General features: G+C 43.1%; 4 protein-coding genes across 19 annotated transcripts in view; 2 read left to right on the top strand and 2 right to left on the bottom strand.

The window, feature by feature from the left end:
• The window catches only part of LOC147302405 (lysine-specific demethylase 6A-like), a 35,248-nt gene extending 31,576 nt beyond the window's left edge, over positions 1-3,672 (bottom strand). The window contains exons 1-2 of one of the 2 annotated variants that reach the window (XM_086283696.1): positions 2,945-3,672; positions 2,743-2,806 (exon numbers count right to left, since the gene is read on the bottom strand). In XM_086283696.1, the coding sequence (XP_086139822.1) occupies positions 2,743-2,806; positions 2,945-3,123 (243 nt within the window). In that variant the 5' untranslated portion in view covers positions 3,124-3,672. The remainder of the gene's footprint in view (positions 1-2,742; positions 2,807-2,944) is intronic. The other variant, XM_086283697.1, reaches the window with a different exon arrangement.
• On the top strand, positions 3,411-8,408 carry LOC147302404 (FUN14 domain-containing protein 1). 3 transcript variants are annotated; one of them, XM_086283699.1, is made up of 5 exons: positions 3,411-4,036; positions 4,448-4,616; positions 6,138-6,213; positions 6,714-6,848; positions 7,129-8,408. In XM_086283699.1, the coding sequence occupies exons 1-5, from the start codon at positions 3,814-3,816 to the stop codon at positions 7,204-7,206; spliced, it is 681 nt and encodes a 226-aa protein (XP_086139825.1). In that variant the 5' UTR covers positions 3,411-3,813; the 3' UTR covers positions 7,207-8,408. The 3 variants fall into 3 exon arrangements, with proteins under 3 accessions (XP_086139825.1, XP_086139826.1, XP_086139827.1); XM_086283700.1 differs by having other exon boundaries at positions 3,429-4,036; positions 6,714-6,842; XM_086283701.1 differs by lacking the exon at positions 3,411-4,036 and adding an exon at positions 4,096-4,129.
• Positions 8,409-8,647: 239 nt separating this feature from the next.
• cenpl (centromere protein L) lies at positions 8,648-15,365 on the bottom strand. Its single transcript, XM_086283698.1, has 5 exons — positions 15,267-15,365; positions 11,003-11,174; positions 10,651-10,905; positions 9,993-10,565; positions 8,648-9,910 (listed from the first exon to the last, which is right to left on the bottom strand). Exons 1-5 carry the CDS (start codon positions 15,284-15,286, stop codon positions 9,836-9,838), a joined length of 1,095 nt encoding a protein of 364 aa, XP_086139824.1. The 5' UTR covers positions 15,287-15,365; the 3' UTR covers positions 8,648-9,835.
• Positions 15,366-18,586: 3,221 nt separating this feature from the next.
• The window catches only part of LOC147302401 (peripheral plasma membrane protein CASK-like), a 50,757-nt gene continuing 41,363 nt past the window's right edge, over positions 18,587-27,980 (top strand). For 7 of the 13 annotated variants that reach the window (XM_086283998.1, XM_086283990.1, XM_086283995.1 and 4 more), the window contains exon 1: positions 18,588-19,739. In XM_086283998.1, the coding sequence (XP_086140124.1) occupies positions 19,675-19,739 (65 nt within the window). In that variant the 5' untranslated portion in view covers positions 18,588-19,674. Of the gene's footprint in view, positions 19,740-27,980 lie in introns of all 13 variants that reach the window. The other 6 variants (XM_086283997.1, XM_086283988.1, XM_086283992.1 and 3 more) reach the window with 1 other exon arrangement.

The raw sequence follows: 27,980 nt of genomic DNA, 5'->3' as shown, positions 1-27,980 counted from the left end.
CCACTTTTGGCATTATTCATCATAAGACCAAGTAGTTTGTGGACACATTTTTACTCACTCAGTGGAAATACAAAAAGCTCTAATAGAGACAATCACTGATTACATGGCTGTGAAAGATGGGACTGGAATTACTGACTGATAACGCATGGTCTTTTTAGTAGCTGTGGGTACTGAGTGATTTGACGCTAGAGCAACCTTAATGCGAGGCAACAATGAGCTTCCATGGCCAATATCTCAGTTCAGGTCTACAGTTATCTAAACAAATGTCCTACAAAGACTTAGTGGCAGAAGTGTGGGATTCAGCTTCCAAGTGTAGCATGAATGGTGGCTGCTTTCTATCCTGCGTCCATGCTAATGACTCAACCAGTATGTAACAGTCAAACAGCATGTTAAATGTCTGCAACTAGCATTATTTAAGTTAATCCCTGTGGGAAAGAGCTGTCCTCTGTAAATGACCTTAACCATTTCAGAGCCGCAGCACAGCCAGCGCCTCAGACGCAACAGAAGAAGCGTCCAAATATCTAGCTTTCACGCGAGTGTGTGTGGACTGAGGAGAGCACATGAACTCCACCCAAAAAGCCATCAGCCACACCCCACTCGAAGACCCTCCTTGCTGTAAGCATCTTGCCAACCGTAGCACTTAAGACACAGAAAAAAAAAAGCACACACCAAAGCTGAAAGTTTCTCTTCCACCTAGTTAGTCTAAATTTACATCATTGCTGTCCGATAACGGGTTGTGATACAATGACCTAGTTCTGTCAAGCAACGTTAAACCCACTCCCATCCACAAGTAGACCTACCAACAGCGCGAGCGACACGACCAGTACAAAGTGCCAGACAGGGCTACTGTTCTGAACTAATAAGCTGCAAGTGGGAATGGAGATGTGAAACCCACCAAATCATTCGCATGTATTCAACGCAGAAAGCAACAAAATGAGTGAACATTGCTAAAGTGAGTGGCTCGTGAGCCCACCACATATGTGTTTGTTTGATGATTATTTTTGAGGGGAGTTGAGAGAACTATAAGGTAACCCCAAAACTTGTACATATTTTCTGCATGGACAACAACGGTATCCCACATGAAACTCTCAATCTGGTAAAAATTTGCTGTGCATTACAGCTATAAACCGGCTTAAATCAAATGCAGTGCTGTCAAACCTTAAATCCACATGGGAAAGGTTAACAGATCCACAAGTACTGGAAACTAACAGTATGCTAGAAAGGACCCTGCATTAAGGGTCCCTTCTAGCTTATATAAAATGTTTCTGAATCATGTCTGTTGGTTGTAGACAGCAACAAAGACACAGCTAACACTTTAAGTTAGCTGGACTGGGAAGCTGCCTATGGATACAGGGCAGTCTGTCAGCACTACAAAGAAAGAGAGTTCAAGCATTGTGCATTAATTGCCTTCAGCTTGGAAGCAGGGCAGGTTTCTCTTGCGTTCTGCTGCTAACGCGAAAGGAACACTTCCCAGGCATCCCACACCACCTAGTGAACAAGATTCACGGATCCCCCACCCACCCCTAAAAAAAACAACAAAAAAACAACAAAAAAATATATCACGAGCTGTCAGCAGCACTGTCTTTCTCCCCATCTTCCACAGTTCTGCGATGCATTCAGAAGAGAGGGCTTTGCTCTTTGTTAGCCAAGCGACATGTTAGGCACACAGGTAGACTGTGCCTGTTCAACACGCAGCTTCGAGAGCACATGCAGAGTCCAAGCCAGGGCCAATGGAAACTGTAAACAAAGGACCGTGACACCACCTAGGTCAGCGAGAGGGACACGTTTTTACGGAGGGCCGAGACCCGTGAGAAAACCCGAGCCACGCTTTAGCGAGCACACGAACGGGTCCGAAAAATATTCACGGCAAATAGGTTATATAGCTACCAGTGTCACTCCGCCATGTCCCGCCATCTTGGACAGGCAAGCCAGCCATTAACGTTACTTGTAACGTTTGTCAACTCGTTCACGCGGACACCAAACACACACACACACACACAAATGAGCGCAGCAGGCCCCCCGAAAGTGTTTTAAATGGGCCAACGTAATGCCATAAAACACTCCAGACTGTGCCAAAGACGAGACGAAATGCAATTGCTACGGGCACCAGCTAACCTTACCAAATAACGTCAGTGGTGCACCCCGAAGAAAGCTACAGCCTTTCCGTTACTCCCACCGATGTTTTCGCGACATACGAGTACCAATGTGTTTGAGGTTGGGTGGGAGGGATATCTTAGCAGCTACAATTACACAATTTCAATGTGACAAAACTTTACTCATTATAGTGCAGCACCGTTTCCAGTATGTGTTACACAAATCCGTGACGACGTTGTCTTGGTAGTGGTACAAGTACACGGGGCTGTATGGGATAGCTATTCAGCTAAAGGGGAAGGGCGGTTTCCGAAAAAGAAAAGAAAAAGGAAAACATTAACATATGCTAACTTTACGGGCAAATGAAGGGAGCAGTAGCTAGCCGGATACACGGGCGGGCCAGCGAGACGGCGTTAGCCGCAGGTGCAGGGTCGCTGTTCATCGGAAGAGGGTAGCTAACTAGCGAGCTAGCTGCCTGGCTAAGAGGGGCTGCGGCTAGCTGGCCTTGGTCTCCGTAGCGAGAGGGCCACTCAGACTGGCTTGCCACTTGAAAGCAAATTCACCGCCATGCACGACTAATGACAGATTCAAGAGAGTCCCGTAAACCCGGGTGCTGCTCGGTTGCAAAATACATCCAGTTAGATTCACTACCTTCATCAACAGGGCCTTCGTTCTGGCGCCATCTTCATGAAGCTTCTGAAATCCAAACAGTGAGCTGCAAGCAGAAGACAACACAGGCAGCTCAGTATCACTTGCAGAGCGGCTCGAGGACAATATCGACATGCAAGGCAAAATAAAACAATCAATTTTCAAAGTGTGCGTTCGTGTGAGTGCATGGGTTTACTGTTCCGACCTGTCGATCCCAGCCAAACTATCCCTCTCCTCGGCTGTCAGTGTCGGAAAGTCCTCCTCTGTTTCACTCGCTTTTCCCGCCGCCATTTTCTTTCCCTCATCACCACTAGAAGAAGCCGAGCCGAGACTCCGAGCAGCAGCGCAGGCAGCAGCGGCGAGAGACACACCGCACGATTGCATGGAAAATCGCGACGCGGGGACGAACGGATCGCTCCGCCAAATCAAAGAAGGAAAACTGAAGGGAGCGAAACGATCAAAAACTTTTCTCCGGGATGAAAAGATGCGATTCGATGTAGTAAATCCTTTCGGGGGGGACAGAAGCGCTCTCCGGGTAGCTCCTCAAACGTCACATTTTTCATCACAAAGTGGTATCGTGCAGCTATTTGAATGCAAATAACTGAGTACAATATCCAAGATGTGAGTATTTGACAAATAAAACGCGTTTCGGCCGCGAAGATAAAGTTGTTATAATTGTGTCACCCAAGCGAACCCACGCGCCGCTCTGGCCACGCCCTCTCCGCCCCTCTCCAGCCAATGGGAGCGCGTGTATACCACCATATGACTTCCCTGCTATACTATTCTTTTATCTGAAATATTCGTGTTCGCTCTGCAAAACCACTAATTAAAAAAAAAAATCCTCCCTGATAAAATATTAAAAAAAAATAAATACATATTTTTTTACGTGGTTCTCTTGTGCATGAACCATAGCACTATTTTCCCGACAAATGCTCTAATTTTCACACGCTAAGACATCATCGCATATTCAGTAATACACATTGACACATGGGTGTCAGTTTTCGCTCATAGATTATTCAAAAAGTGACTGCGAAGCATAACTTTTTCCAATCCTGTCAAACCACGCGACTCTTTATGCACCCAACCTTTATTTTTATGACGTCTTCACAGTCAGACTTGCAGAGTTGCTGCATTTTATCAAATAAAGTTGTTAAACTGCTTGAAGCCCAATCAAGCAAAATGAAAGCATTTCAACTGACGTGGCAGCGGCATCATAATGTGGGCGTGGTTTATCTTTGTCAACATCCTGATGACATAACTAGTTTCTCCAAAATGGCGACGGCGGATGAGAGAGAAGGTTGGTGTTTTGTTTGTTAGAAATTACCGTTGTGCGATCACAATTCGCATTTAAATTCGTTTATTTTTTCCTCCATGAGCAATAATCGAAAAGGTACAAGGGCTTTATCGTGGCTCATACGTGCTTTTTGGTCTCCGGTAGCAGAACCTTCGCGTCCAGGCTGGAAGCCATTTGACGCTAGCCAGCTAATGTTAGCTTCCAAACTCATTTACATAGAATAAGCACCCTCGGAGCCTGTGGAGGCTGGAGTGCTTTTGCAGTTAGGAGGACTTGAAGATTAAGCTTTGTTAATAGGACCACACAGGGTGCAAACAGTTCCTGAGCTGTTAGAAAATACACCCCGAATGTAAGCGAGGTGTAGCATATGCACATTGTAGCCCTTTAACTTTGTATTTCACTCCAATTTCATAGCGGGCCAGGACGACCCAGAGAGCGAAGATGAGGTTTATGAGGTTGTGGACCTGACTGAGTATGCCCGGAGGCACCAGTGGTGGAGTAGAGTGTTTGGGAACAATTCCGGCCCCATTGCTGAGAAGTACTCCGTGGCCACTCAGCTCATGATGGGAGGAGTGACTGGATGGTAAGGACTCAGGGTCTGTGTTCTCACTGGGACATATGTGGATCCAATTGGTGTTTAACACAGTAGCAAATGTTGGGCTATTTTGAACTTGGGACATTAATATGCAGAGAAATAATTAATGTGAGAACACACCGCTTACTTGTAGAGCTGCCATTGCTAAACCAATAAAATGATTCAGTGTATACATTAAAGGAAACTCTGTATGCCTTTACTTCCAAACAATATGTACTTATGCTGTTAGAGTGGCAGGTACTGTGTAGATTCTTAATCGTCTTTGCCATAGTTTTCTAGAGCTTGGAAATAAGAAGGCAAATGGTGGAAAGAGCTGGGTATTTGACCCCACATGAGGTCTCATAGTGGTTTCACCCTTCATTGTACTGACCTGTGCCTTTTTTTTTACACTTTGGCTGGAGTCGGATGTCGTTGATCCACAATTGATAACTCGTGTGATCGATAGTGGGGCAACGACCTTAATGTCCACCTCCAAAGGGGACAACCCCCCACTGGGGTTTAATGGAGCGTTCCAGATTAAGCCGGAAGTTGGGATTTCCAAGTTCCTAGTTGGCATTTTCACCTGGGACGCCCCCTGAACTCAGAGCAGCCGCACCAAACCCGAGTTAACAATCCAAGATGGAAGCACCGAACTGAAGAGTAATAAAACTTTTAATCTGTGCTGCCCCGTTGTGTAATCGTGTATCTGTTTTGTTTTCCCCCCCCCACGCTGGGATGCACCATCTTGAATTCAGGTTCCTGGAACGCACCATAAACACCCGGGACTCTCCACAGTTTGTTTTTTGAACTTGATGAGTGGTGAAACATTATAACAAGCCTTAAGAAGTCCAGTATCCCTTTTTTCACACTGAAGAGTGGTGGGAGCCACAAGCCAATGTGCTCCCAAGAGCTGGGTTGTCAAGTTAGATCATGTGGATCATGAACAATGAGATTCATGGATGTAGTGAAGGAGGACATGCAGAAGGTTAGTGTGACAAACGAGGATGCTTGGGATAGGCTGAGATGGAGAGAGTTGATCCGCTGTGGCAGAAGAAGAATTGCGGTTAAAGATTCATAATGAGATAATGAGGTCGTTGTATAAGCAGTGCCTGTGAGCCAAAAGTTCCAGCCTCCAACTACTAGTTTAAGCCCACTGGTGACAGCAGACATCCCGAATAATAATAACAATAATAATAATGGTCATCTGTGAGAACAGGAGCCCCGGCCGCCTTTCTGTTTACATGGGGTAGCCAGTCAAAAGTAGCTCGATTTAAATGAAGGGTGAAAAGCTTAAATAGGCAATAGATGAACTGCAAAGCCTTAGTAATGATTCAGTAAAAGGACTAGATGTTGCAGTCCCTGATAATGCATTCCTTCAAATGGAGAAAGTATTGAGGGATGGCTACTATGAGGAAAAGACACATAATGACTGTTTTCAAGTATGAATCAGGCCCAGGGAAAACTGACATAATTGATTCCCCTTTAAATATTTTAAAGGAAGTAACCCACCCTTTCTCTTAACACTTACAGGTGTGCAGGTTATGTCTTCCAGAGAGTTGGGAAGATAGCAGCTACTGCTATTGGTGGCGGGTTCCTTCTTTTACAGGTAAGAGCACCGTAATGCTGTGATTGTTTAGGCTTAGTCGTTAAATATTTAGCAATTCTCCATCAAGAGTCATAGAGAAGTACGTGCTTTGTAAGATTAACATAACTCCATTGACAAGTGAAGACGCCAGCTGTACGACATGACACTCAGCTGGTCCCCCCTCTCCACCACAGAAAGGCGAGCATTGTGTGTCAGCTGGCACTAAATGGACACAGGCCATCTGGACACTTACAGGGTGCTTCAGCTCAGTCAGTAGCATTATTTTGTCGCTTAAAAGCATTCTTCATTTTGCAAGTAGATTAAACACCCGTAAAGTTAGACACCCAGATGACTTGATTATCAGGCTGAACACAAAATAATTTTTTAAGATGATATCAGAGGCCTACTGTGGACACATGCTTCCAGAAAGGGATTCTGTCCTTCAGAGTGCAGAGCTGAGGCAAATATGAAGAAGGACAAAGTAACGCTCATCAGTTTTGTTTTGTTGTCTGTTTCTGCAGATTGCCAATCACAGTGGCTACGTGCAGGTGGACTGGAAGAAGGTGGAGAAGGATGTGAACAAAGCAAAGAAGCATCTGAAGAAGAAGGCAAACAAAGCAGCCCCAGAAATCAACACATTCATTGAGGAGGTAAAGGTACCTGGAACAAAGCTTGCTCTTTCTTTATTTCTTGCTTGTTTTTCTGCTCAAGCTAAATGCAATCTTCCTTTAATTTGTATTATTTCAATATTGGGGGGGGCATGTATTGGGGTCCATTCCCAAGCCAGCAGTGCCCTCTAGTGTACTTGTCGAGCTACTACACCAAGTAGCTGTGACACTGCAGGCTCAAGGCAAACCAAATCAGATGTTTCGAGGTGCTGGGGTCTGTTTTGTTTGTTAGTTCTGATTTGACTTTTCCCTCGTCTCTCCTCTGCAGGCGACAGATTTCATAAAGAGGAACATCGTCCTGTCCAGCGGGTTTGTCGGCGGCTTCTTTTTGGGATTGGCCTCCTAAAGGCCGCCGCACACACTACAATCTCCATTTACTGTGAATCATCACTTTCCTTCGCTTACCTCTCTGCTCCATGTGTGTTTTGATCAAAAGTGATCATGGGGAATTATGTTGAACACTAAACCACCTGTTCTGAATCAATCCTAGCTTGCTATTATCATTCGAGTGCTCATTTCAGAGGATGTGTGTGAGGTGGTGGGTTGGTAAGAGGATCGTGGGCCGTCGGATTGTACTGTGAACAATGCTTCCGAAAGCATCAAGCTGCTACAAACAAAACTTGGAGTGTCTTTTGTGTTTGCTCGTGCAAATGAGACTGTCCCAAGTGTTTGCCAGGTGGATTCTGTGGCATATGTGGGCGCCATTGTAAATATATAGCCAAGCCCCTTTTTCAGAGCTGTAAACAGACACGCACACAAGCACATACACACAAGTAAATATTATATAAACAGTATGGAAGGCGGCAGAGTGGGAAGGTAACACCAGCCCCCAGTCTGGTGCCTAGTTGTTGTTTTTTTTAATTATTATTAGTATAGCTGTACAGTTTGTCGGGGTCGCATGCCTTTCAAAGCATGCTGGCAAACCCAGTTATGCTGGTCACACTGACTGGGGGGGTAAAGTAAAAAGGTAATTTTCCACTCTGAACTGGAGTCCATGCTGATAAAGAACACGTCATTAGTAAGTTTAATTTGTGAAGTATTAACCCCCCCACCCCCACAGTTTGTTCCCTAATTCCCAGCTCCACAATGCCCTTAAATGAAGGTTCAAGCATCTGCTGTGCCCTAATTACCACCATCACAAGCCATATGCCCAAAGAGACACTGGTCCAGTGGTTACATAGCATAATGGAGCTGCAATTTTGACTCCTACGCCCCCGCTATTGTCGTCATGCATTTGATGGTGTGTGTAGCATTAACAAACAGCGATGCTGCTGTGTTGTGCTTCATCATGTTAATCAGCTATAGGGGAGTCCAGTTATCACACGTTGCTTATTGTGTTTTGGTTTTTTTTGCCCTTTCTACTGGTGCAATATACTGTAATGTTTTAGCTGGTTTTTTGTTTTTGCATCCAGCTGGTATTTTGTATGCTTGTGTTTGTATTTAATATGATTTTGATAACTCTTATTTCCTGGTTTTATGTCTCCTTTGAAGTAAAGTTGCCCTATGCTGTTTTAAATGATAGTAACATTAAAAAAAGGATGCTTTTCATTTAGCCTTTGTTGTTTTTAAGCAATCTCAACAGTCTGGCTTTCTGTCTTTGCAGTAGCTGGATTGATAAAATCTTAAACCTCAGATTTGACTGCATTTATCAAGTTGGTGGTTTTCACTATCACCCGGGCTCTCTGCTGTAGCCTTGCATCAAATTGTTACCTTCCTACTTCAGTAAGAGAGATGATCAGAACTGGTAATGAATGCTGCAACAATCTTATGAATTTACCATTAATATATTTATTTTAGCACTTTGTACTCTCAGTGGTTCTGTGAATGAAAGAGGCATATCAAAGCGAAATAATTTAGAGATTGAATATTCTTGGTGATTAACAGCCAACATATAGATAAATCTTTATTATTTTATAAAGCAACATTAGCAGAGTAAATCAGACATGGCAGCTAGTTAAGACCAAACATGCAGACTGTAGCGTTATTCAGTGGTGTTATTAAGGTCCTGCTCACCATGTGCCACTTGTAGTTGTTCAAACATGAGAACTTACATAAAATCCTACTTCGCAATACACCTCCACCCCACTGCAATTGTTGATGGTGTTAAACTAAATAAGATAATTGATAAGAAATTCATTAACCTTCTAAAGGAGCCAGATTCTGCCATATCTAATTTACCTGCATGTGTAATATGTGCACTGCAGAGATGGATAATAATGATGTCCTTAGATAAAATATGGTCATTTTAAAATAATGAGGTCTCTGTTTGCTCCTACATTTAGTTTCATACATTTGTTTCACTTTAAACTCCTAAAAAACGATCACGGGTGAGCACTGAAGCCCCACCCACCTGGTGTTTAAACTTTCTGTTATAAAGAGCAGCCAAGCAGATTTAAGTTGGATTAAAGGGCAGGACAATGGCGTTGACTCCTTTAGGTCAGGGGCTACATCAAAGCCCCTGACCTAAAGTTACTTTACTAACAATAAAAGCCAAAGCTCTCAGTCACACAGAAATCTAACATCTGCTTAGTTCCGTTGTGACAATTTGCTTCCTTTTTTTTTTTTTTAATATCACTTGTTTGGTTTTTATTTATAACTATAAATGACAAAAATATACAAAGAGGTGAATGAACATGAATAAACATACAATGTATTTACAAGAAGAGCTGAGTGAGCGGACAAGAAACATTCAGATTTTATCCTCAATTTTTCATAATTACAAGCACAATCCTCCCTGTGCTGAGCTCCTGTAACGTCCCAGATCTGTAGTATGAAAAGGGGGAAAAAAATTAATATAAAAAAGCCAGAAGCCACTAGCCTGTGGTGAATTCATGTAAAGAGGCTACACTGTTTGTTTTTGCTCATAAAAGAAAAAAAAAAAGAATAAAAGCCATATTTGTTATTCCATAACAGGTTTTGCAAACTGATATTGCAGAATTTGCATTTCCTCTTGCTGCAAAGTCATTATTTTGTGCTCAGATGGGCATTTTGAGAAGGGCACACTCTGTCAGCAGTGATAGGGTTGTGAGGACATATCTGCTGTTGGACATCTGAAACAAAAGTAAACCAATATTATTAGCAGGTTCTTCTTTCATTAAAAAAATAAAATAAATAAAGCTCTGAGGGCAGTACCTTGACCCTGCCGCTGAACTTGGCTGATCCCAGTGCAGATGAGACCTGACTCAGGCGTCCTGCTGACAGGTCCAATCTGAAATGCCTGTAGAAGTGGCTCATTAGGCCCTGCATGAACCTCGTCACCTCCTCGATGTCAATGCTTCTCGCCGTCTCCTCCTCCTCCCTGCTCTCCAGTGAAGGGGTCCTCACACTGTTCCACAGCTCCCACGCATCTTGAGGGTTAACTGTGTAGGTGATCTGCAACGGTGGCTCAACCGGAAGAGTCCAAATCATTTTGAGATGCTGGATGCTGGACTCTATGTGGCAGTTAGTCCATAATGCCGTTAGCCACTGCAGGAAGGTCTGGTTGATTTCCAGAGGGCCAAAGCAGCAGTCAAAGGTCTGCTGAAACCAGGATTTGACCAACGAGGTGAGATTCTCAGCCCCACGGCTGCCAAAGAGCGGCAGACAGGTGAAGTCCTTCGGAAGCGAGTGAAGATATTCAGGATTGCCATTGATGCAGGTCAACCAGCCGCTCCACACCAACTTCTGCGCCTCATCCTTCCCTGCAAACACTGGCTTTGAATGGATCTGTGACGGGAAAGAAGACAGAGTAAAGCCAGCTCATACTGTGCCTGAAAACCTTCTCCCTGCCTCTACAAACTCCTGTGCTTACCTGTACGAGGACCATCTCAGCATCATCGTCCGTCTCTCCCAGCCCCTGCACCACAGAGAAGGAAACTCTGAAGCTGGTCTGCGCTCCCTCAACCTCCACTGCCAAACCCTGCTGCTTCTCTGCAGTAATAAATGCCGAAAGCTGCCTCGAGTAGCTCCTGAGCTGGGTGTGTCTGAACTGGTAGAGCGGTGTAACGTACGATAGCTGCCACTCTGTCTTCACCAGTAAGGCCAGATCCTCTGGATTCACCTTCTCCTTTACCAGGGAAAGAGCAGAATGCAAAGGATGGCGATTCCATGTTCTGTTCTCCAGATAATTAATATATTTAGAAGAGAAACTTGCATTGACTCACAGTGATATTGTGTGACTTTGTTCTTCTGCTGGTGTTGAGCCTCCGCGCTGTCCATCCTGGGGTGTGGCCGAGCCTTGAAGCAGCGCCTAGGCAGCTGCGGTATGACTGTCTGTAGCTTTTATTTTTGCTCCTCCTCTGAGCCACAATGCTTTCGATGGGAGTCCTCACCACACTGAAAAGAAAAATTAGTCAATCAATACATGAATTTAAAAAAATAAATCAAACATAAAGCAACAATCTCCAGTTAAACTTGTGCTTTGAACTAGGAACACAAGTAAGGCTTTTGCAAAACCTGCACTTCTCATGTGCTTAAATACCCAATTTATTGGACTCATAAAACAAATTACCATTCATTTCATACACAAACACCATTTCTAAATATACTATAGACGCATTATAGCCACTGTGTCAACAACGTATTTATACTCAACAGACTGTACGGATGTGGACTTATTTTAAAGGTCAGATGCTCCCCTGTTTTAAAACAGCAGCAACATGTCAAAAAAGACCGAGGCAGAGCCAGCGGGCTAATGCTAGCATTAAAAAAAAGGCAAACTATCGTCCCGATCCTGTTTGGGCAATCCATTCATGTTTTTAGAAACCATGGAGTGACATTTAAAGTTAAACATTACACAGACTGCGCTTAACTAAACACACAAAAGCTTCAGTGCCCACTCCCTGCCACTTGTTTCATTTTGAAGGATGAAAAAAGGAGCTAATTTCTGTACTTTTAGGTGACAGGAGACATGTGGCCTGGTCAAAACACAGAGAGCTGCACTCTAAAAGATCTTTAAACATAGTAAACATACCTTGTGTGCCACAGACTGCTCCCAAACACGAGGGGACAAGTAATACCTCTAAAACACTTAAGTTGGCTTTATTAAACATTAGATCTCTAGCTGGGAAAACATTTTTAATTAATGATTTAATCACTGAGCACAGCCTTGATTTTATGTTTTTAACTGAAACTTGGTTGGACCAAAGTAAAAGTGGAGCTGTTCTCATCGAGACGACCCCTCCTAACTACAGTTTTATCAGTGAGGTCAGGGCGAGCAGGAGAGGAGGAGGGGTTGCTGTCTTATTTAATGAATCATTTCAATGTAAGCAGCTATCTCCTGGAAGTTTTCAGTCTTTTGAATATGTGGCTTTACAGCTGAAGGCCCCATCCAAAGTTGTGTTTCTTAATGTTTACAGGCCTCCCAAATACTGCACAGACTTTTTTAATGACCTCAGTGAACTGCTGTCTGTGATCTGTGTTGATTTTGACTGTGTAATTATTGCTGGGGATTTTAACATTCATGTGGACAACCCTCAGGACAAAGGGACTAAAGACCTGAGTAACACTCTGGGCAACTTTGGGCTGACTCAGCATGTAACAGAGGCCACACATAATAGAGGACACACTCTTGACCTACTGATCTCCAAAGGCCTGAGCATTTCAAAGGTTACTGTGTCTGATGTGGGCCTGTCTGATCATTACTGTGTTTTCTTTGAAAGTAAAATCTCAGCCCGCACAAATATATCAACAACAGTGATCACAAAACGGTGTATAACTGAACACAGTAGTGCAATTTTTAACCAGGTCTTCCCATTAACACCTGACCTGTCCAGAGGGTCAGTCAATGAGCTCGTCAATAGCTTCAATGCTAACATGTTAAATGTAATGGACACTATTGCTCCCATTAAGGTGAAGGTTATCTCTGGAAGGAAAAAGTCTCCATGGAGAAACTCCACACTGGTGAAAAATGAAAAAAGAGAGTGTAGGAAAGCTGAGCGCAGATGGAGAAAAACAAACCTCCAGGTTCATTATGACATTTATAAAGAGAAACTTCACAATTATAATTTACAACTGAGGAATGCAAGGAGGTCCTACTTCTCTGACATCATCACTAAAAACAGCCATAATGCTCGGGTCTTATTTTCTACAGTTGACAGGCTAACAAACCCTCCTGTGCCAGTGGCAGCTGAACTTCATTCGACCATGGCCTGCAATGACTTTGCCAAATTCTTCACTGAAAAAATCCAAAAAATTAGACAAGCAATTGGTACATCAACAGCAGATCCAGGATATGTACTGTGTCCACCAAAAAACTGTTTAAACACCATGAAACAGTTTCAACCTATTAACAGCAAAGACCTGGAGGACATCTTAGGTCAACTGAACTCCTCCTCCTGCTGTTTAGATGTCCTGCCAACAAGTTTTTTCAAAAAGGTCTCAAAGACTTTAGAGTCAGACCTGTTACAGATCGTCAACTTTTCTTTATTATCAGGTGTGTTTCCAGAATCACTAAAAACTGCTGTAATCAAACCTATACTGAAAAAGGACAATCTTGACAAGACACAAATGAACAACTACAGGCCAATCTCAAATCTCCCGTTTTTAAGTAAGATCATTGAAAAAGCAGTTTCTCAACAGCTCAGTTACTTCTTAAAACAGAATAACTGCTATGATGCCTTCCAGTCAGGTTTTAGACAGAACCACAGCACTGAAACCGCTCTGACCAAAGTGTTTAATGACATATGTCTGAATACAGACAGTGGAAAAATGTCAGTCCTAGTTTTACTGGATCTCAGTGCAGCATTTGATACAGTTGACCACAACATATTACTCAAACGACTGGAGAACTGGACAGGTCTTTCAGGAACTGTACTAAACTGGTTCAAAACATACGTAGAAAACAGGAAATACTTTGTATCAATAGGTAACTTCACATCTGAGCAGACAAGTATCACATGTGGAGTTCCCCAAGGTTCCATCTTGGGACCCCTTCTGTTTAACATCTACATGCTCCCACTGGCACAGATTATAAACAACAACAAAATAAACTATCACAGCTATGCAGATGACACACAAATATATATCACAATGTCACCAGGAGACCGAGGCCCTGTACAGGCTCTTGGTAAATGCATTGAGGAAATCAATGACTGGTTGTGCCACAATTTTCTCCAGCTAAACAAAAACAAAACTGAGGTAATAGTCTTTGGCGCCAAAGAAAAACGATTACAGGTCACCAGAGAACTTCAATCTATACATCTAAAAACCACAAACCAGGCGAGAAATTTGGGTGTAGTGATGGATGCAGACCTAAACTTAGAAAAACACATTAAGACAATAACAAAGTCAGCTTACTATCACCTCAAGAATATATCAAGGATAAAAGATCTGATGTCTCAACAGGACCTGGAAAAACTAGTCCATGCATTCATCTTTAGTAGGCTTGATTACTGTAACAGCATCTTTACAGGTCTACCTAAAAAATCAGTCAGACAACTACAGCTCATTCAGAACGCTGCTGCTCGAGTCCTCACTAAGACCAAAAAAGTGGACCACATCAGTCCAGCTCTGAGGTCCTTACACTGGCTGCCTGTCCGTCAGAGGATAGACTTTAAAGTTCTGATGCTGGCCTATAAAGCTCTGAATGGTTTAGGACCAAAATACATCAATGACCTCCTGACCCAGTATGAACCATCCAGATCCCTCAGGTCATCTGGATCCGGTCTTTTATCAGTTCCCAGAGTCAGAACCAGACACGGAGAAGCTGCATTCAGCTTTTATGCTCCTTATATCTGGAACAAACTCCCAGAAAGCCTCAGATCAGCTGAAACACTCAGTTTATTTAAATCCAGGTTGAAGACTCACCTGTTCTCAGCTGCATTTGAATAAAGCACCAAATCCACACTTTAAGCTTAAATTTCAAAACTTACATTTAACTACTGATTTTATCTACTGTTCTGATTTTATCTGTTTTGATTTTATATACTGTTGTTTGTTTGTTTGTTAATTAGTTTATTTGCTTGTTTTATTCTATTTTAAATCATGCTTTTTATTTGTTCTTGTTTCTAATGTCTCTGTAAAGCACTTTGAACCACCTTGTTGTTGAATTGTGCTATACAAATAAACTTGCCTTGCCTTGCCTTGCCTACGACTGCAAAACGTAAAAATTTGATTTAATCCAGTTCTTTGATGTGTAGGAGAGAAGCCGAACTGAAAAGTAGAGGTGAAAAAATCCTAAAATGACAAGTTTAACGTTGTATCAAGCCCGTGCATTTCATTAAATGCAAAACAACATTAAACCACCTAATTGCTGAATGTTGAATGGTGGTGGGGTCTCCGTTGTACGGACAACGACGGAAAATGCCGTTAAATTAACCAAAATGCGTCGTTGGACACATTGTTGCCATTTTTCCTTGCCGCAAAAGCAAATGCTTTGTAGAAAATAGCATTTGTATAGTGTAATAACGACAAAGGTAAAATTTCTACCTGTTTTGAGGTCGCTCCATGTCTCTGGCTTAGCGACAAAGGCTAAAAGTAAAACCGGAAACAAATTTGAACATCGCGCTTTCACAGGAGCCTGCGCGGTCAGACTCAGCCAATCACATCTACCCAAACAAGAAGTGGGATTTGTAGTTTTTTTCCCCCTTTCACAATTTATCGAAATCTAAAACGTTTTAATTTTTTTTACTTTATTTAATTTACACACACACATATAATTTATATATTTATATATTTTATTATTATTTTAATTGTATATTTTTTTTATTTTTACATTTAGCCTTTGATGGCTTATTACCGAAATACTTGCTGTGACTGATATTCTGAGGGGAAAAAAAGCAATTTTTACAATCTTTGAGGAAAAAGCCAATTTTTTTTATTTGAATATTGATGAGAAAAATATTAGACATAACATATTTTAAATTCATATAATACATACATATATACATACATCAAACATGAAAAAATATATTCTTTGAGATTAAAAAATTTGCTGCAGTGGAAAAACTATATATATATACTTTTTTTTTTTCATTTTGTTTTGTATTGTTTTCACGAAGCAGCCATATTGATTCAGTGAATTTGCAGTTTATGGCCTAATCTAATTATTTATTAGATAACAATCTGGAAATACATTGAAATTTAGCTCAGAATCACAATATGATCAAATAAAACCAGGAGGTGAAAAGACAGAAGAAATATTGTGACTTTATAATGTCAATTTCTGCCAAACTGGTAATTTTGCAATGTTGAAAAATATTCTGTTATTAATATTTTTAAATATATCAGCTTACTTAGTTGAAAAACCTGAATTCTTATACTTTTCCCATTTCCCATTGAGTTTCTGTTATAGGAGGAAACACTTCTAAGGCACTTTGTGTTGAAGTGACTCCTCTCCTTTTGCTGGTTATTGCTCCCTAGGGAAGAATATGGAGCTGGAAGCATGTAGCAGTCTAAGCAGTCCAAACCTTGTTTTCCCTGTTTCCCCTTGCACTAATTCAGCTGACTGATGTCCCACTTTTTCTGCGCTGAAGCATCCTCCTTCGTATCTTTTTTGGCACGTTATTCTCTACATTACACCTCTATGCCATGAGGACCGAGCAGGATTGTAATACAATGTTATACAGCTGATTTGGTCTAAATTATTGATGATAAATCTATGTCAGCCTGGAGAGAAACAAAAGGTTCTCTGAAAAGCACAGCTAGTCAAAACGGTTTAACCAGCAGGACTGAAAATAATGTGTGCCAGGTACACATGAAATTTAAAGGTGAAGGTTATTTTTCTGTCAAAGCTATTAAGTGCAGGACTGTCTCTCTGCGTATGTAGTGATGGTTTCAGGGAATTCATGCATGTCAGTGCAACCAGATGTATAGTGTATAAGCGTATGTGCATTTTTCATGAACTGCCAGTTTCACATGCAACCACCATAAAAAAAATATCCCCTTCCTTGTTACTATGGAAACAGAGCTCTTGTCTTTTTGTCATGTGTGCCGTTTTCCCTTTCCTTTATCATTTTCCTATTCATCTCTCTCCTTTCATTGCATACTTTCCTTCCAGTCTCACTTTTTTCCCCGAGCTGTGTGTGTGTGTGTGTGTGCATCAAATGGAGGGTTGTTCAGAAGCAGACAGTATGATGACCACATCAGCAGCCAATCGGATTATCGGTAGCTGCTGGTGGGCTTAAGCCAATGGGGGAAGCTGGCAGGTGATGCTCGAGGAGAAAGGATGCAGCGGCATGGAAACCGCAGAGGGTGCCCTGTGAGAACAGCGCCCTCTAGAGGGGGGCTGGCCGTCTGAGTTCATTATTTTGCTTTAGTGAAGTACCTCACCCAAACGCTTTTATTTTTTTCTTTTCAACCCTCAGTTGTAACCACTTTCATGCAAAGGTAATTTGTAATTGGAAAACATAGCTCTGCAATATATTTAAAAAAAAAAAAAAAAAAAAAAACCCACAACAAAATAAAACGGGAGAATAAATAAGAGAAAATTCCCTTTTTAACTGATTCCACAGAAGGAACCCCCTCTAAAAAAAAAAAAAAAAAAAAAAGACATCTCTCTCAGATATATGTTTTAAAGATAAAGTTAAATATAAAATTTCTTTACATTTCCAAGGAGCCAGACTTTAAAAATGGTCTTAAATAATAGTTCTCCAGGCTTTTTCTTTTGGACCTTGTCTGCCATTGCACTCATTTTCAGTCTAGTCCCTGTACCGGACTATTTTCACAGGAATGTCTTTTGTTTGTTGGTTTGATAAGCAGTTTGTTCCAATTTCTTCAGTTGAATGTATGAGAAATAGCACATGCCTCTTAATAATAGTGTTTTTGCAATCTGGAGGTTTCCAAAAGGCTCTTAGCTGAAAACTTGCCACATCTCAGCTGTGTCCCTGTTTTTTTGTTTGCTTTTTTGGAAACTGGACTAGTGGAGAACAAAGGAAATGGCAAAAAGGCGTCATAGACAAGCTCGTTACTATTGTACTAACTTTGCCTCATATACTTACACATGTAGTAAATGACTGCATACATTTTCCAAATGATTCAAGATTTTTGCAGTTCTCTACGTCATATAAAATCCAGTGCAAATAGGGTGAATTAAGATGGACGTCTTTAATAAACGGGATTTGATGCCTTTTTTGCATCTTTGATTTGTTTTACAATAAAAGTGAAATTGGATTTTGTCAATTATTTATTAATTTATTCCACTTTCCCCCTCATTTTCTCCTTGGAACGATGTCTGTTTAGGGTATTCAAAATGGAGCAGTGGGAGACAGGCCTTTTACCATCACCTCTAGGGGGCTTCTCCGCCCGTCTTTCCACACCTGAGGAGACCTTACCTGCGTGTCTGCACCGGGGGAACCCGCACCTGCAAAAAGCTTACGCGAAAGTAGATAATTACGCGTTAATACTTGAACTACAGTGCTGAGGATGCCCATTTGAACTGAAAAAAAGCCTTTATTTTCGCTAGTTATCTAAATTCCACAGAGGAGAATTAGAGTACACATCAGTGGCACAATCTAGCGGTCACTGTCAGATTAATGAGATAATGCAAACGCTATGCTGTCCATCAGTTTTGCTGAGAAACCTCCCGAAAGACCCATGGGAATTTGGGAAACACTGAGGACAGCAGTCACCCACGCTTAGACAGCGATTGTGAAGTATACGGTTTTAATCCCGTCGCTGGCAGCCAGGGTGTGGGGCGTGAGTCCTTAGTGGCAGATGAGATTTATGGAGAAATAAACTGTTCGAAATGATGGAGAGAAGAAGAAGGGGAAAAGGGAGGGGGGGCTGACGTAAGGTGATGAGGTTTGGACGGTCGACGCCTGCGCGGGATACACTGAATGCAACGGTTGGAGAAGAGATTAAGGAAACTGCGCCTAAATCGGACCCCACAAAACGCCATCTTGGCTCGAGCGACGCAAGGAAAAAGACGGGAATCCGGGGCCCGCTTTCCCTGGCCATTTCGGCTCCGGTCGGAACAGTTTCCCGGGCGATAGACAGGGAGGGAGGAGCCGGGCATTTCTGGAAGTCGGAGAAACAACCAGTCAAAGCCAGCCAGCCTGCATCTGATCCAGCGAAAGAACTGGAGCAGCGGCGGACGTCGGCTCGGCTGTGCTGGAAGACGACATTAATTGAACACCCTCGAGCACAGACGGCGCGTGTAGCAGCAGGAGCAGTCGTGGACATGAATGTGAAGGTCTTCCATTTGGGCTCGGGAAGCTGAAGCGTATTGTATCCCGCTCACGTTACGGTTTTTTTCCCCCCTTCCTCGCTGGGATAAGCTGTCTGTGATACCACTGGGCGTGCACAGCGCAATAACGGAGGGAGCCAACCTGTGATTTCAGCGACGACTAAGCTCACATTTAAACCCAGCTAGCAAACCGTTCTTTTTTTTCCCCGAGAGTCTCGTTAGCTTGCGGCGAAGGGGAGCATCTTGGTGGATAAGGGGAGGTATCCGTCGGATGCTGCTGAGGGGGGACTCCTGTGCCCCGGCGACAAGCACCAGTAAAGATACAAACCTGAGGCATGCAAAGAGGGATGTTTTTCTGCACACGAGCGAGGAAATCTCCACGCCCCAGGGTCTGCTCAGTGGCTACTGTTTAGCTAGCTCGCTGGCTAGCCCTTCTACAGGAGAGTAGCTCAGGAGAAGGTGGGGCCGCGGAGTGACAGCCTTGGACGCCAGCTAATGTGGCTAGCCGGCTAAGTTGGGCACACGTTCGTTTTTCCCCGTTTATCACATTGTGCCCGTGTGTGCGTGTTTGTGGGGTTTAAAGAATACAAAGTGTGTGTGTGGACTGGCACAGGTGTAAGCCCGTTCAGCAAGAAATTACGTTGTCATTGATCCCTTTGGAGCCCGTGGTGTGGGTGGGATATCTTGAGGAGAGCATCCTCGTTTACCTGAATGACCATGGCGGACGACGACGTGCTGTTCGAGGATGTGTACGAGTTGTGCGAGGTGATTGGCAAGTAAGTACCTCGCGCACTGGCCTCTCATTTACCCACACAGGTACAACGCAGCTGCAGTAATTTGGCTGGGGTCTGTTTTTATATGCTGACCCGCACATTTTTAAGGTGGCAGTCCACTGAGAGAAGGGGGTGGGAGAGTTAGTCTTCTATGTGTAGAGCCATACAAGCTTGACATACAGTTTTGTTAAAGTCCTAATAGAAGTGAATAAACTAAAGTGATACTGGTCGCAGCTGTTAACAGTATGGCTGGGGATGTGCTCGGTGTTTTTGCTCTGTGCGTGCACTAATGCATTTATTCCAGCTGGCTGGGGATTGGGAATTCCTAATTGGATGATCGCCACACCTGGAATGTGAGCTCATAGACTGATTGGCCGGACACTTTAAGAATTTGTCATGTTCAGTTTTCAGTGGAAGGGGCACATTAAAAAAAACAATGTGGTGAAAAGTTTGGGGGGTGGGGACGGGATTGACAGCCCTGCCTACCAGTCAGTCCCCTCCCCCCTGCAGGCCTCCACTCTGTGGAGATCTGAGGGTCCATTACGGCTGTTGAGGGGAGGGGAGGCACAGACCCTCAGGCCTTTGGTTTTAATCCTGAAAGTTCTTGTTGCCTTGGTCACTAATTGGTGGGTGCTTCAGGACTACTGCCTTTTAAGGCTCAATAATGGACAATGTGGCGAACAGTGCATTTGATGTACTTGAATGGATGAGGGAAATAAATATGGGAAATTGAGAAAACTTGACTTGATCAGACCTAGATCAATCATTTTGTGTCTTCTATAGACTGTTACTGACTTGCCTCACACTACAGCTGTCAACCTACCTGTCACAGTTACAGCACAGCCTGCACAGAGTGCCTCATTTTCAGAGGTAAATGTATATGTGCACGTTATCTTCATAACTGGGGTGTGACTCCCTGCAGCCAAAAGCAAACACTGAGGGAGTGCGCCGAGCTGTTGTACAGGTATGGTCACACAGCGCAGACAGCTTATACAAAGAGCAGCAATAGTCAAGGTATATTTTAAGCTTTAGGAGGAAAAAGTGTATTGGCACCAAGAAGACCATGAAATCCCATTTATCCAGCGAGCTCTTTTGTGAAACTGCGGTTGATAGATCAAGTGTGTTGAGTCCTGGCATCTTGGGATGTGTTGCGGGGGGGGGGAAATCATTTTTCCTCAGCTTAGAGCAAGGGGGAGCGGGGGGTGCTGAAGCTGATCAATGGAGACAAGTGGAGCTGGGAATGTGATGGCCCTGAGGCTAAGGATATAAATAATGCCAGCAGACATTGCAGCTCGCTGCCTTCTTCCACTCTCTTTTTTAACCTTATGTTTTATTGCCCACATTGCGATCGGTAGCCGAGCACGTGGCAAACGGCCAAGACTCGAGGATGCTAATTACAATTTCAGTTTTTGAAAAAGACAGCTGTCATAACAAAACGAGGTGACCTCATAACCAGTGCCCTGCGCAGAAAGTCCCGGGTTTGATTCCCAATGCATGTCACTTGCCTTTTCCACACTATCCATTTTTCTTTTTGTTGGCATTTCATTAGGTTCAATAGAATGACAGCACCCTGTCAGTGAAGGACTCCTCTAGCCTCTGTTTTTTCCCCCCTGTTTTTTCACCTCAGATTAAAATTCCAGGAAGTCTATTTTTGCTTTGAGTGGATGTCCGACTTATCTGTTCATCAGTGAGACAATCGTAGGCGAAGTTCTTTGGAATAACACATCAGGTCACACGAGTGGAAAGTACTGTGATGGAATGATGGAGTAATGGAATATTTTCCAGTGAATTATCAGTAATTAGTTTGTCTTTTGCTTCCTGCCATGTAACAGAAGAGCTGGGATGGTGATTTGTCTCATTTAGTGATATTTGCTGTGCTGTATAGACACATGTCTTTTCAAGATACATAGATAAACCCTTAGATCTGGCCTGACACCTTTCAAACTAATATCGTTGTTGTTGAAATCTTAAAGAATTTGAATGGGTAGCATTTGGAGCACTGGGATAGCTTAACCGTTCTATAATAATCTCCTCTAAATTCAGATTGTAAGGTCTTGTTGCAGGTTAGTTCTCCTGAAAGACGGTTGGTTAGTTCCCGGAGAGGAAGGTTTTGTGTAAAGCTGTTGATAAAAATTCTGGGCTGTTAATCAGATCTTAATTTAATTTCAAATTTTTGGCTTTTAGCAACAGAAAAGATGAGAGAATCTGGAGAAAGCAGTCAGTCTTTTGTATTAATTTTTTTAGTCTGCTCTCATTTAGTGTCGTTATAAAGAAAGTGGTGTTTTCACCCCTCCCTGCAAACCACAGTTTAGTTCCGCTCTAGGCAAGATGGTGGAGAGAAAGAGAGAGCCTTTGGCCAGCACAGTCTATCCAAAAGAAGTAGAAGTCGTAAAATGTTTATGTATTCCAACCCATGGAAGGTTAATTAAAAGTTGACTGCAGCTTGATTTGTGTTACGCTCTCCCCTTTGTGCTCAGTGCCATCGTTCTCTTTGCAGGCCCACTGAAGTGTGCTAGTCTGATGCCACCTTGGCCTCTCGTTGCCCCTGTCTGCAACAACAGACATACCACTGTGGAAGCTGCAGGGACCAGTGTTTGCCCTTGGGAAAGAAAGGCCATAGCAGGGGTGGACACACACAAAAAAAAAAAACCCTTCTTCCTAGGCTAGTTCTGGCCCTCTTGCTGTATTTTGTCCATGTGTGGGCTATACATTGAAAATCATTGGCCAATCTGGGCCTAATTCCTGATCTAACACTGTGTCCCCCACCACACCCATTACTTCAGAAAAAATTATAATTTTTAACCTAACAATAAATAATAATTTTAAATACAGTTGATGAAAAAGGATTGCGATCGTGATGTTTTCCATAATCGAGCAGCTGACCTTGTATCATAATATTCCTGATGGTAGTGTAGCTGGGCTAAGTTGTAACCTGGACTTTTGTGTGTTGTTGCCGTGTGTGATTGCACACAAAACTACTAAAATAAACTCCTTTTCCACCGGGATGCTCTACCTTCCTCCTGCTTCTCATTATTTTGGATGGAATGGTGTGCTTTTTCTTTTCTACAACACTGAGAGCTTCACAAGGGTTTAAAACTGCGAACCAAAGCACATGAACTCAAAATATTTGAACAAACCAGAGTCCTGATTTATCGGATTTGTAGATGCATGGAAACAAAAAAAAGAGATGAATATGCTGGTGTAGCATTGCTATAAAGAGAAGCTATGATTGATTTTTACAATTCCTGCATGTGTGTTCATTCACCTCCTCGGTGGTTGTTCTAGCCTTATTTCAGTAGAGCGAGGCCAGACAGGTCAGGTGTCAGCTGCACTTCAGATTACATTAAGTGAAAGGTGACACAGCGTGTTGACCCGGCACAGGCAGTTCGACCCTGCTTTTTATGTGCTCTTTATTTGTAATTTACATAGTAAACATGCTATGAGCATATTGCAGTAACAGCAGGCCTGCTTTTCACATAGCTGAAGCATCAGCAATGAACTGAGGCAATTTAATCCCTTTCTGTCTGTAATGATTCTGTTTGAATAGGACTGAAGTTGTTGAAGCACTATTGGAGTCACAGTGCTCTTTATTTCAGCCCTGGGGTGCTCATTAGGGCCAAGGATATTGGGATGTGCGACTCACTCTGAACCAATGAAGTGATCAGTCCTCTGGCTTATTCTGAGTGAGATAATTAAATTGCTTGGGCGACATTTAGATCTTCCATTTTCATTGATTGTTTTATCATTTTTTTGTGGTGTAATGTTGCTTTCTCCCCAGATAGATGCAACATTTGGCATACAAATGTTAGACAAGATGCTTTGCTGCTGGAATGCCAAATTGTTTCGTTATTAGGATTTGCTTTGGTTTGAAGTACGTAAAATGAGCTGTCACCTGGGTGAGTGTTTAATAGCTTCAGTCAGGTTTAACTAACAAAACTGATCAGACACAGGTAACATTAATCCACTTTCAATCAGAAATCACTGTAACTCATTTGTGTCAAATGTGTGTGTTTTAACCAGTCCATCCCTCAAGAAGACGTATCAGAAAATAATTTAAAACATTTGGGACTGTACATTAGGTGTCATGATAACGACAATATTTAAAGGTGAAATATTGGTATTATGTCATAATGTGCACATTATAATAGCAAATAAGCGTGTGATTGTTCTTTTTTGTTTGCCTTTGTACACTTGTGTTGTGTAAATAATATGCTGTAATATATACATTGCTTGTACATGTTTTTCTGAATGGTATTTGTCCATAAAAACAAGCAGACTACTTTAAGAAAAGTCTAAAATTTGTCTGCAGTCAAGTAATCGTGTAGGAAAACATGCACAAAATGTAAGGCAGACATGGATATAACAACTGGCTACTAAAGCATAAGAAAGCCATATAAATGATATAGTAGCCACCACCAGTGCTGCTACTTGTGCAGCAACAACATTTATATTTACGAGCAAAGCTGGCAGTGATGTGATAATAAACGTGCACTTTGAGTTGCACAAAAAAAAAGAAGAAGAGTAAAGCAACTGAATTAATTTTGTGCTCTAATAAAACTAAAATCAAAAACATGAATATATATTAGTTTCAATCAGTCTTTGTCAAAATGCTAAAAAAATTGTAAATTACAGCCTTTATGATGAGGTTTTGGTGGAGATTTATTGAGAATTGGGACGTGTACATGACTTACCATGAAAGTTGTTTTTGCAGTTAATTTCTAATGCTCTTGCACAGAGTGGGTGATAATCCGGTCTTTAAGTCTGAGGTCATTAGCTGCGTCCGGGCCCAAACTCCGCTGCAGGTCCCAAAGTCAAACGATCACTAAAGCATTACTGGGAGTTGAAAAACTGTCTAAATTCCTTGATCTTTAATGAAAAAGAGCAGTGTTGCTACTTTACCAGGTGCAGCGATTAAGTTTAACATTCAGGCATCCATGAAAACAGAATTTTATTAAATTTAAATTTATTAAATTTAATGGAGTTAGAAGTTAGCAGGGTGTTAGCTCGCTAGCTTCCATCTAAATATAATATAGAATAGAATAGCCTTTATTGTCATCGTACAGAGTACAACGAAATTGGAGTGCCACTCCCTTGGTGCAAGTTTCAATAATAAATATAAATGTAAAATATAAAAAGTACAAAAAAACAATCGTAAGTACTCAAACAATAGTATGTACAATATATACAGGATAGCAGCATTAATATAATGACAGTATGAATAGCAGCATAATATAATGACAGTGACGGTATGGAATAGGTTCAATTGTTTTTGTGCTTATTTACTACGGTGGTAGCTCTGGGAAAGAAGCTATCCCTGAATCTGTTTGTCCTGGTTTTATGTGACCTGTACCGTCGGCCTGACGGTAATAGTTCAAACAGTTGGTTGCTGGGGTGAGAGTAGTCCTTGATGATATTGCCAGCTCTGCTGAGGTACCGAGAGTTTGCAGTGACCTCCAGGCTGGGCAGAGAGCAGCCAGTGATCTTCTGGGCTGTGTTGATGACCCTCTGCAGTACTTTCCTGTCCGCAGCTGAGCACCCTGCATACCATGTTGTTATGCCGTACGTTAGGATGCTCTCTATGGTGGCTCTGTAAAATGTCACCAGCAGCCTCTCCTCCAGGTTGTTCCTCCTGAGCACTCTCAGAAAGTGGAGACGCTGCTGGGCCTTTTTAACCACCGCTGTAGTATTTGCAGTCCAGGAGAGGTCATCAGATATCTGCACGCCCAGAAACCTCATGGAGTGTACCCTCTCCACACAGTTCCCGTGAATGTAAAGTGGGGCCGGGTCTGCTCTGCCCTTCCTGAAGTCCGAGATAAGTTCTTTAGTTTCCGTGGTGTTCAGTTGGAGGTTGTTAACTGAACACCACTCAGTCAGTCTGTTGACCTCATCTCTGTAGTCCGACTCATCCCCCCTTGAGATGAGTCCAACCACTGTGGTGTCATCCGCGAACTTTATGATGGTGTTTGAGAGATGGGTAGGGGAGCAGTCGGATGTGTAGAGCGTAAACAGGAGGGGACTCAAAACACATCCTTGTGGAGACCCGGTGCTGAGTGTGATGGTGCTGGACCGGTGGGGGCCGAGTCTGACAGACTGTGGTCTATTTGTCAGGAAGTCCTTGATCCAGAGGCAGATGGGGGTGGAGAGTCCCAGGTGAGACAGTTTCTGGACCAGGATCTCCGGGATGATATGATTGAATGCTGAGCTGAAGTCCAGAAAGAGCATTCTCACATAGCTTCCTCGGTGCTCCAGGTGACTCAGCGCAGTGTGGAGCGCTATGGTGATAGCGTCCTCGGTGGAACGATTTGTCCTGTAGGCAAATTGGTGGGGGTCCAGAGTGGGAGGCAGACCGGCCCTGATGTGCTGACAGACCAGTCTCTCAAAGCACTTCATCACTACAGGCGTAAGTGCAACAGGCCTTTAGTCATTTGGGCTGGCCACAGCTGTCTTCTTGGCGATGGGGATGATGGTGGAGGTTTTGAGGCAGGGCGGGACGGTGTTTGATGACAAGGAAAGGTTGAAGATTTTAGTGAAGACTCCGGTCAGTTCGTCAGCACATGCTCTGAGAACCTTTCCATGTATTCCATCAGGACCTGCCACCTTCCTGGGATTCACTGACCTTGGAACACACCTCACTTGGTGCTCCCTGAGTGTTAGTGTGCCAGTGCTGGGGGCGGGTGGAAGTGGTGTGGCAGCTGAGGGCCTGGTCGTCTCAAAGCGGGCGAAGAAACTGTTTAGATCCTCAGCCAGCGAGGCATCAGTCCTAGATGTTGCCTGGTTATTGCTTCTGTAGTTGGTAATGTGATTGATCCCCTGCCACATTTTTCTGGGGTCGTTGTCAGCAAAGTGATCTTCAATCCTCCTCCTATAGGCAGCCTTAGCTTTCCTGATGCCTCTACTCAGGTCTGCCCTGGCCGCCCTATACGCAGCCCTGTCCCCTGACTTGAAGGCAGTGTTGCGGCTTTTTAGGAGGGATTGCACTTCGCTATTCATCCAGGGTTTTTGATTTGGAAACACCCTGACCCTTTTGTTGACAGTGACATCGTCAACACAGTTCCTGATGTACGAGAGTACAGTGTCCGTGTACTCCTGGAGGTTGTGGCTGGAGAATAAATCCCATACAGTTGTTGAGAAGCAGTCCTGCAGTTCAGAAAGGGCTCCTTCAGGCCAGGTTTTTATTTTCTTTGTCTGGGGCTTTGTTTTTCTCAGCAGGGGGGTGTAGGTGGGGGTGAGGGACATGCAGAGGTGGTCAGATCCAGCCAGGTGGGAGAGGGGTGTCGCTCTGAAAGCATGCCTGATCTTTGAATAGACATGGTCCAAAGTGTGTTCTCCTCTCGTAGCAAAGTCCACAAACTGGACAAATTTAGGAAGCACAGTCTTTAGGCACGCTTTGTTAAAGTCGCCGGCGACAATAAAAACCCCATCGGGGTGGGCAAGCTGTTGTTTGTTTATGGTGTTGAGCAAGAGGCTGAGAGCCGTGCTAACGTTAGCATCCGGCGGTATATAAACAGCTATCACATTAACTACTATAAACTCCCTCGGGATGTAAAAAGGTCTGCACGAGACTGCCAGAACCTCCAAATCAGGAGAACAGTGTGTGTGAATGATCCTGCGGTTACAACACCACGTACGTGCACATGCACGTAAACACATAGCCCCCCCCCCCTCTGCTTTTACCTGAGTTGCTGTTTCTGTCATGCTGGTGTAGCGTGCGGCCTGCTAACTCGACTGCAGCGTCCGGCGTTGCAAACATTCAAAAATATCTGCATTAAACGAGCACCAAACTGGAGAGCTAAGAGCCGCTGCACCCGTGCGCGCCGCCATATATATATATAGATAGATAGATAGATACCATGTTCTGACAGAGATTTCTGAAAAAAATTAAACGTACAGCTCTGCTATCACTTCTAACATAAATTAAGATAGTAACGTAAACAGCAGCGACGTTTGTAGGGTTACTGAAGTTGGACTAGCTGGTGTATATATATGTATATATATGTGCTACATGATCGCTAGCGACACAGCTATGTTAGCATAACAGCACAGTGAAGCTGGAGGACGAACAAACTTTTTTCCCACTCGATAAAAGCGGACGTGAGGGTTCCCGATGGTTAGGAACAAATGTAATCACATGGCAGGATGCTGTAAATGGACCAAACGTCAGTCAGGAGAACAAGTAAGATAATCCATCCACAATACGAGGTTGGTCATTAATGTACTGCTGCATGGGCTGGGCTGTAGTTGCAT

Source organism: Aulonocara sp. 'chitande type north' Nkhata Bay, linkage group LG23 (assembly GCF_057382095.1).
Source record: "Aulonocara sp. 'chitande type north' Nkhata Bay isolate Kocher_YH1m ecotype deep benthic linkage group LG23, A_spYH_male_GT1.1, whole genome shotgun sequence".
NCBI lineage: Eukaryota > Metazoa > Chordata > Actinopteri > Cichliformes > Cichlidae > Aulonocara > Aulonocara sp. 'chitande type north' Nkhata Bay.
This window is presented reverse-complemented; position numbering and strand designations above follow the sequence as displayed.